Raw genomic sequence first — 9,447 nt, forward strand, 5'->3', positions numbered from 1 at the left:
TGACCACCCATGCATAGACTTCGTAATTGTGCATAGTACTATTGGATGACAAGCTCTGCTTCTGGATGGATGCAGCAGGTGATATGCAAGCTAAAAGCAGGCTGTAGGCAGAAATGCGGCAGGCTACAGAAGCGGATGTAGCGTCAGCTATCTTAGTTCCCGGAGGGGGGAATTTCCAGAATCAGGCCTCAGGAATCATTGCTGTTGTCGTTTCCGATTCTAAAATCGTGATATAAATATGAAGTCGAGAGAATAACGGAGGAAGAGTTCGGCCTGTTGCAGACTTGAATGCCATTTCAATATTGCACATAAGCCATTTTCCGGGACTACCGCCAGCATTGCCCTTCATAAACCTCCTAATTTCACCCCGAGTTTGATCTCACGCACGACCTGATCACCTGTCGCAAGAATTAGCATTCCTCTGCCGACGCTGTTATCCAAAAAGCTATACTTGTGTTGGTATCGCGATGCCACCCGAAATTCCGCATTCGCAGCCGCAGTACACTCTACTCAACAAGGATAAGCTTGTTGGGTCCACCAAACAAGCGTTGGGCACGAGTTCTGAATCCAACAAGATCCAAGGCTTCATACCTTCAACCGAAGTCAAGCGAGATGGTCCAGATGCCGACGTTGATGTTGTGGAGTCAGATGATGGGGGAGACTTAGCCCCCCTCGAAGATGACAGCGATGAAGAGCACCGTGTAGCAATCCATGCAGCGAACTCTCTTATTCCAAGCCTAGAACGCATCGTACTTGCACGGGAGAAAAACAACGGCTCTATAAGACTACGCAGCAACCAGGCCGTTTTACATCACTCTCTTACCAACATGCGAATTGAAGACCTGGAGAGAGAGTTGAAACAGTTGAAGACTGATGTCTACAAACTTGACGAAGCCATTGAAACGCCTGTAAAGGCTAGATTTCCCGTTCATCGGCATCAGTTGCTACGGCTAAGCCCGCATCATTTCCGAGTCACCAGCCAGTCGGTCAGACTGCCTTGCTCGCAACAGCCGGCGTTAGAGGTCAAACTCCAAGAAAGAGTGGCATCGAAAACGACAGACTTGGGCATCAATCATGGCCAGCAAGGAAAGATTCAGGATAGAGAGCAGCTGGTATCAAACAGGCTCCTGGGCAACGAACTGCATACACCAGAGCGGCTACGCATCCGATCATACTCATTGTTGACGCATCTGGAGGATATCACAGGAAGCGACGTCTACTCTCTAGCCCAGAGGTCTACAATTGATCAGGAAAAGGTGCATGGTGGTGTCGTGTTTTTGCGGCCTTTCAAACTTTTCGTAAGGCACGAGTCACTCATTAGGGAGAGCCTGAAGGAACTGGAAGTCAAAATGCGTAAAGCAGCTACGGCTGATGAATCGACAGAGACGATTGTTTCGAAGAACAGGAAGGCGCCTCGACGCGAGTACGAAGACAAAGACCTTCTTGAGGATCTAAAACTTCTGGTGCATCAGTTTTTTGATGTTGACCTCCGGCCAACGTTTGAACTGCGTCGAATGATAGACGAGGGCATAGCTCTCAATATTGAGTACGGCGATCTTTGGCATCTATTCTCCAGAGGTGACATTGTTGTCCTCCAATCCGACCAAACCCATGCTCATCGGGTAGTCAACCTTGCCGGAGGGCGCGAGCGTCTAAGATATACTGCTCGATTAGACGAACGCCAAAAGCCCGTTCACCTCGATGGTTTCGTCGTTGACTGTTTGAGTCTTGGGGCCGACGGCTCTTCTTACGTCCCTAAACTCGAGAAGATTACTATCAAACAGTACAACGGAAAAAGAAGAATCACGACCTTGCCGGTATACCCTCTTCGATTTGATCCCAGAGAGGCCGAGTTGCGCACCAAGTTCTCTGCCGTTGGAAGACGCTTTTTAGACCTGACTCGTCATCCATTTTGCCACAAGACAGCCCGGGGGAGAACTTTGGACGAGCCATCGCACGAACTCGATGCACAAGTCATTGTGGATATGACACTTGCGTCGACCGCAAAGTCCGAATGGCGACTCGGCTCCAGCATATCGACTGACGACTTCACCCAGAGAGACGAAAGAGAAACAAAAGAGGATTCCTGGTGTAGACACCGGGATGAAGCATGTTGTGGGGGCGACGCCATCTTCAAAGACCTCAAATATGACGAATTGGACGCGGCAATGTTCGCTGGAAGAGTGATGGGGATGCTGGGCCCGCTCCAGGAAAAAGATCTGACGGAAGAAGATTTGATGCTGATGCAGCCCTATGTCTATGCGTTCGTTCTCCGTTCTAGACAATGGGTGAAAGTAAGGACATCAGATCTACACGACGTCATGTTCGAGAACAGTTTCCAGGACCTCGTGATCCCGGACGATCACAAGGAGACGGTGAGAGCGTTGGTAAAGACTCACGAGAACACACGGGCCTCCTACCTTTCTGAAGATTTTAGACCAAGCATTGGGTCTGCATTGGACCTGGTTAAGGGAAAGGGTGCTGGGCTGATCATCCTCCTACACGGTCCGCCAGGCGTGGGCAAAACGTCGACGGCTGAGTGCGTTGCCGACGACACGAAACGACCGCTGTACCCGATTACCTGCGGCGACATTGGCGAAACAGCTGCCGAAGTCGAGTCAAAACTCCAATACAACTTCAGGCTTGCGCACAAATGGGGCTGCGTGCTGCTGCTCGACGAGGCCGACATCTTCCTTGCGAAGCGGACAAAAACCGATCTTCGGCATAACGCGGTGACCAGCGTGTTTCTACGCAGCCTCGAGTACTACGCTGGTATTCTGTTCTTGACCTCTAACAGGGTCGGCGCCATTGATCCGGCATTCAAGTCGAGGATCAAAATGTCACTCTCGTACCCGAGGTTGGACTTGAGCGTGACGACTCAGCTTTACCAGAAGTTCATCGACCGGACCAGAGCGGAGCAAGAGGCTACTCAGACCCATCGTTTCAAGATCAGAGACAAGGAGATCCTAGCCTTTGCCAAGAAGCATTTCATCGGACTTGAGAGGGAAAATCGAGAAACTTGGAATGGAAGGTAAGCTTCTCGATACCTAGTTTCCCAGCACCGTTCGGAATACTGACTATTGAATCAGGCAAATCCGTAATGCTTTTCAAACAGCCATAGCACTTGTCGAGTACCAGTATATGACAAAGGATGCGGACGAACCCAAGCCTTCTCTCGGAAAGAAACAGTTCAAGTCTGTGGCCCAGGGATCCAGGGAGTTTGATAATTACCTGTATAGTGTCTTAGGGTTGACAGAGGCGGACGAAGCCAGGCGCGATGGCTGGCGTGACGATGGCTTCATGGTTGCACCTGTACCCATGGCTATGAATCCTCTGGGTGCGACTCAAAGATCGCAGGCAGCCTGGCCGTCTCACAACCGACAGACGGGGAAAAAGGTGCAGCAGGTATCCGACTCCGATGATCTGTCAGATTCCGACACTGATGAGGACAACGAGGACGAGAGTGATAAGGAAAAGAATCGGTATTTTGCAGCAGGGGCGCCTGCTACCAAGGTTACCGTTGAGGCACAATCTGCCAACATTTCTGGGGGCTCCATTGACATGGAGCAGTTCCAAAAGTTCTTGAAGTTTCAAGACATGATGGCCAAACAGAGTACGTAGACACACCGGGTAAACATTGCTTTTATCTAACAATACCTTTTTCCGTTTCTTTGATCCGTAGTTGCCTCAATTTTCTATGTCAGGCAGCGGCCATACAGGTATCATTCCAAAGTTACCAATAGTCTTCTTTTGTACTAATATTTTGTTATCTGAGTCCTGTGGACGTCTTACTTGCAGCATCAAAGAAGGATGATTGCTGATTTCATTCAGCATAAGGATAACTACTGACGCAAAGTAGCTAGTAGATAGACTAATTCGCCCTGTTAACTGGAATATGTTATCAAATAGAATGATAAACACAAGCATTTCTGTTGAATACTACAACTTTCTACTACTTTTGAAATATAATAGATTCTGTAATTCATATTGACTCTCTTATACTACATGCTTCCTAGATTCTATCATCTGTAGCAATCTTTATGATCTCTTTAGCTATACCCTTCATGACTCCCATCCTCGACTCAGGCCCGGAGACGATTATGTCCCAGCCATTTTCACCACCCGATCCGACGACTCCTTCGGTCTCAACATGTTCGAGCTCCGCAGGCTCAGCCCGAATAGCAATGCAATCCGAAAACAAAGCCTCGTCTTTTTCTTCCTTCTGCCCATGCAGCCAGCCAAACCGAATGTTAGGCTCGCCCATATCAGCGGCCTTGAGCAAATCCAGGTCCTCACGTTGCATATTCTGATGGTTCTGATACTGCACTGTGAAACCGAAACCTGACCTAGATGCAAACTCCATCTCCGGTAGGCCAATGCCTTCGTGCTCCATGCCATCAATCAGTTGCTTGTGGATGACATCCACGATGTCAATACGGTACGCGGCACCCTCGACGCAGACAGGGACGAAGTTAATACGTGGTCCAGTCACCGTGGCCATGCTGCCGGATTCAGCGATCTCCTCACTATTTGAAGACGTCGCGGAGGCCATTGCCCGGCCCGCCACTAGTCGGCCAAAGACGACGTTGTCTACGCCGGCAACTCGTGAAATGGTGCGAGCACAGATGGCTGTGAAGAGTGTCGCCGGAGTGACGTTGTTCGTGCTCTTGGGAGGCCAGTTAGGGAGACGAGTTCGAATAGAGGGAATAGACAGCGAACCATCCCTCGTCTTGGTGGCAGAGAGTGACACCGGCTCAACCCCTAGTCTCGTCATGCTTGCGCCCTGCAAGATGAGACGCCAGTACTTGATGCTTCGCTCTCTTGACCGGCTGACGGCATCGAGGTAGCGTCCAAAAGGCAGCGGACGCTCAAAGGTGCCATCACGGGCGTATGACGCGACTTGCAGTAACATGCGGTTCAGGCTGATTCCATCGTACTGCGCATGAGGCAGGCGAATCATGATACGAGTCGAGGGGTCACCGGATGATCGTGCATGGTGTAAGACCCAAAACTTGACGAACGGGTAGCCAAGTGCCATGGACTCGTAACCCTTGGAGCTTCTGATCTCCCGAGTTGCTGCTTCGAGACTGTCCGTGTGCTTCAACATACATAACGGCTCCAGAGGAACTTTTGCGGATGGTGCGAATGTCATGATGTATCCAGTTGATTCCTTACTCGGGCTTTCAGGCAGAAAGACGGCTCTCAGGATGTCGAACATTACCCAGAGCCAGTTGCAAAGCTGTATCGCTGCCTCCGGGCCCCTGCCCAAGTGAGGGAGTGATGCTGGAAGGTCAATGATGCAAAATCCGTACCAAGCCGGCTTTGCGTGACGGGTTGCGTCTATGCAGAGGGTTTGGAACATGGTGGCACGCCGGGGTGCGAACGCATCCAACGTGCTAATAGTGAGTTTGTCTTTGGCAAGCAACATGGCATTATCTGTGTCTGTTCGCTTGGTCGATTGACAGAGATGAAGATGCCTGGCCTGGTCCCGAAGAACTGGCGTGGCAATGACTTGCGCGGCCCGTAGGCTCAAGTGCCGATGCCGAGCCATTCCGACGACCTTCATGGCGAGGATCGAGTCACCGCCAAGCTGAATGAAGCTGTCGTCGATGCCGATCTTGTCCTCGGCAATAGACAGAACCTTGGACCAGATCTGTCTGAGCTCGGCTTCGTTTGCTGTCTCGGGCGCGAGCTTCACGACGGCAGCCGGGGCGCCCGCGTGGTCGAGGCGGAGGACTTGGTCCACTGTCATGCTCTGCAGAGACGCCGACAACTTTCGGCGATCCACCTTGCCCGAGTTGTTGACGGGAATGTCCTCGATGGGGATGCAGACGCGCGGGACGAGCGTCCACGGGAGTTGTCTGGCCATCATCTCGCGAAGCTCTGAAGCACCCAGCCAGTCGGCCACGCGCTGCTTCGATGAGGCCGACGTTGCAGACTCGGATTGCCTGGCTGGCTGGGCGGCGATGAAGGCCACCAGCAGCTTCGTTTCGGTGCCAGCGGGTCTGACGAGATCCGCCGTCAGATGCATTTGCGTGCCTTGGTCGTCCAAGATCTGCTGCGCCACGAACTCGATTTCGGCCAGGCCGACGCAATGCCCGCCAATCTTGACCTGCGTGTCGGCTCTAGAGACGTAGGAGAGGGTGCGGTCTGCGTTGTACCGGACGAGATCGCCGGTCCGAGACGGTCTGCCGCCTCTGCCTGCGTGTCCAGGTGCGCCCCGACGTCTCTCTTGGTGAGAATGTGGGCAGTCGTTGCCGTCGTGCATTCCGAGGGCCCGTAGGTGTTGATAAGCCTCGTCTGTGGTCCATTCCTCAACCATTGCGCTGCGTCGGTGCCGAGGACGGGCTCGCCGCAGAAGCCCAACGTCTCCAATCTGACCATGGAGCCGGGGTCGATTGTGCGGCTCACAGAAGGTGTCAAGTTGACCAGGTTGGCTTCGAGCCATCGGAACGACCGCGCAAGGTCGTCTCTTCGTTGATCGTCGGTGGGAATGCACCAACAGCCGCCGACTGTCAAGGTGAAGATGAGGTTGAGCCATGTTATATCGAAGGCGTATGCGCCAAAGTCATAGACGCGTGACTTCTCCGAGAACCCGAATGCCTCAGCCTGGTAAGTCGTCGCGGCAGCGAAATTGCGTTGCCGCACCATGACGCCTTTTGGCTTGCCCGTGCTGCCGGAAGTGAAGTTGACATAGAGCAGGTCTGATGGCTGCACAGCCGTCTTTTTGGGTGCCTCGTTTGCTGTCCCGCGCTCAAGACCGCATGCAGCAAGGCTCGATATGAATGCGGCATCGACGACGATGATGGGCAGCGCCATCTTGTGTTCCATGTCCAGGACGCGTCGGCAACGTTGCTCGCGGCCGGAAGAGGCCACGATAAACGGGGGCGATACCTGATCGATCATGTCGTGGATCTGGTCATCCTGCAGGTTATCGTCGAGGGTGAGCACGGCAGCGCCTGTCTTCCAGACTGCAAGGATTGAAACGACGGTCCACTTGGACTTCTCGAAGAAGAGAGGGATGACGACGTTTGGGCGCACGGCGGCCCGTCCGGCCGCCATCAGCGCCAGGGCCAGTCTTTCAGACATGTCGTCGAGCTCCCTGTAGGTGTATTGGCCGTCATGTGCCCGGACAGCCAATGACCCATGCAGGGCCTTGGCGTTCATGTTCTCGATGATCATGTTGTGGATACGCTTGTTCACATCAGGGGCTATGGTGGAATTCCAGCTCCAGGCGTCCTCAAGGTCGCGTGTGCTGGCGGCCGACAAGGTGGCGAGAGTCGCATCTGCCAGCTTCTCGGCGCACATCTGTCGAAGCAGTGTTTCGAATTGCAGAGACATCCGTCGCACTAGGTCCGTTTCCACGACTCCATCGTCAAAAGTGAACTCGATTCCGATCCCGTCTTCCAAGGTTGTGAACAAGACCGTCATGGCGTAAGAGCTGAAGGCGAATTGGTCAACTACCACTTGGCCACTTAGACCTGGATCTTGGGCTTGTTCGGACGCGTATACGTTGAGGCTCCGACCGAAGAGTTGCTCTTGCGCGCCTCTGTCGACCCTCCTTGCTTCATCCATATCCAGCTGCATTACCAATAGGGTGTTGAAGGCGCTTTTCGTATCCAGCCCTTTACCTATCCGTCTATCATGACAGCTGCCGCCCAATGCATGGCAAAGATCATTGTTCTAGCCATATTCTCGCGCTACCTGGCCATCACCGTCCCTTTCCTCTGTGCCGCGGTATTTTTCTTGCAGCGGTATTACCTGCAGACTTCTCGGCAAGTTCGTTTGCTAGGCATCGAACCCAAGGCACCTTTATATACCAGCTTCCAAGAAGTGGTGGCTGGCGCTGCGACAATTCGTAGCTTTGGATGGCAGCAGCACTACGCAGCGTCGGTGTCAGCTTGACTGCCGTGGTGTCGTTCAATATCGTCCTCGTCGCCCGCGTCATCCAAATGTGGACGGGCATGGAGTCGAGTATAGGAGCCGCTGCCAGGATCAAGCAGTTCATCGCGGAAACGGACTCGGAAAACGGAAGCTCTGATCCCGGTTTTCACACTTCGCCCGGGTGGCCTCGAGAAGGATCCATCGCCTTTACAGACGTTACTGTGAGGCACAGGTGAGTTCACTTGTCATTTTTTCGTTTTGTTCTTTCTTATTACCATCATCTATTGGTAGTGGCAGTCACCTAACCTACGTGTGTTAGACCTGAATCTTAACCAGTCTTTAAGGGAATAAGCTTGATCATCAGACCGTCCGATCACGTCGCAATCTGCGGCCGTTCCGGTAGCGGAAAGACATCCATGATATTGTGTCTACTCAAGATGTTGGACATCGAGAGTGGCAGTATCGCCATCGACTCCGTTCCCATCTCCAATCTCAGCCCCAACAGTATGCAGTCTACTATAAGTGTTATCCCGCAGAATCCGTTTATCCTTCCTGGCAGCATCAGGCTTAACATAGATCTTCACAAGCAAGCTTCGGATGCCGAGATGACTTGCGTCTTGAAGCGAGTTGGGCTAGGGGGGTCTGCTCGAGGCACATGGTCTTGATAGATCGGTGGACTAGGATACGTGGAGCGGCGGGCAGAGACAGATGTTCTGTTTTGCAAGATGTCATGCAGGATATTGCCAACCGACACTGCTTTCCAGAACAACGTCGCTTATTAATCCAACCCTTGCTCCTAAATATAGATACTCGCGGCAGAATCCACTAAGCAAGGCAATATTTAAGGAACATAGATTATAGTACTATAGATAAAAGAAATAAGCTACTTTTAACTATATAAATTACCCCCTAAATATACTACTTAATAATAGTTATAAGCCTAGCTTTAACTTAATTTATAAGTAATAATAACTCTTACTATTATAAAGTAGTACACACTTAGAAATACCTTTCTTAAAACTAATACTCTTTCTTAACTTTATTCTACGCCTATAATGCCTTTAGAAGTAATAGTAAGTCTACTAACTAACACTTGCCTTTATAGCCTTTTAACTATATATAAAGATTAGTTCCCTTAGTATATAAAGCTTTACTTCTTTGCTACCTAATGCAAAGTTTAGTAATTTATTAACCTAGACAGTAAAAAGGAGCTCCTAAAGTACCTTAGAGCGCCTACGCTAACTAAATATATTATAGAGTAAAACACTAAGTACTAAAGGTAATATATAGCTAACTTTATAAGCTAGAATAACCTTTTAGTTAGCTAGTAAGTAAAGTAGTAAGGCTAAGAGCCTATTTAGCTAGTAGTACTAACTATTAATAATAAAGTAATAAAGCAAGAATAAATTATTACTATAAGTAATTTATCTTTTGCTAAGCTAAAGATATATAAATAGTAAAAGGTAAATAACCTATTATTAAGTTAGGTTAATACTATAGTTATAAAGGAGATTATAGAGGGTATATAGCTATAATTACTAAATAATAATATTAACTTTACCT

At 50.5% G+C, this 9,447-nt stretch overlaps 3 protein-coding genes across 3 annotated transcripts; 2 read left to right on the forward strand and 1 right to left on the reverse strand.

The window, feature by feature from the left end:
* Positions 1-467: 467 nt before the first annotated feature.
* On the forward strand, positions 468-3,621 carry LY79DRAFT_530822 (uncharacterized protein; the record flags this gene model as incomplete). The annotated part of the gene is made up of 2 exons (XM_060556207.1): positions 468-3,031; positions 3,090-3,621. 2 exons carry the CDS (start codon positions 468-470, stop codon positions 3,619-3,621), a joined length of 3,096 nt encoding a protein of 1,031 aa, XP_060406846.1.
* A 391-nt stretch (positions 3,622-4,012) lies between these two features.
* Positions 4,013-8,008, reverse strand: LY79DRAFT_664208 (uncharacterized protein; the record flags this gene model as incomplete). Its single annotated transcript, XM_060562863.1, is given in 3 exon segments — positions 4,013-6,150; positions 6,162-7,631; positions 7,762-8,008. 3 exon segments carry the CDS (start codon positions 8,006-8,008, stop codon positions 4,013-4,015), a joined length of 3,855 nt encoding a protein of 1,284 aa, XP_060406847.1.
* Positions 8,009-8,381: 373 nt separating this feature from the next.
* Positions 8,382-8,606, forward strand: LY79DRAFT_573903 (uncharacterized protein). Its single transcript, XM_060559526.1, has one exon. The coding sequence runs from the start codon at positions 8,391-8,393 to the stop codon at positions 8,547-8,549; it is 159 nt and encodes a 52-aa protein (XP_060406848.1). The 5' UTR covers positions 8,382-8,390; the 3' UTR covers positions 8,550-8,606.
* Positions 8,607-9,447: the final 841 nt, after the last annotated feature.

This window comes from Colletotrichum navitas (assembly GCF_030913465.1).
Source record: "Colletotrichum navitas strain CBS 125086 chromosome Unknown LY79scaffold_234, whole genome shotgun sequence".
NCBI lineage: Eukaryota > Fungi > Ascomycota > Sordariomycetes > Glomerellales > Glomerellaceae > Colletotrichum > Colletotrichum navitas.

Bases quoted from the DNA above. Each gene is read 5' to 3' on its own strand.
- LY79DRAFT_573903 (XM_060559526.1), top strand. From the start codon at position 8,391: ATGCAGTCTACTATAAGTGTTATCCCGCAGAATCCGTTTATCCTTCCT.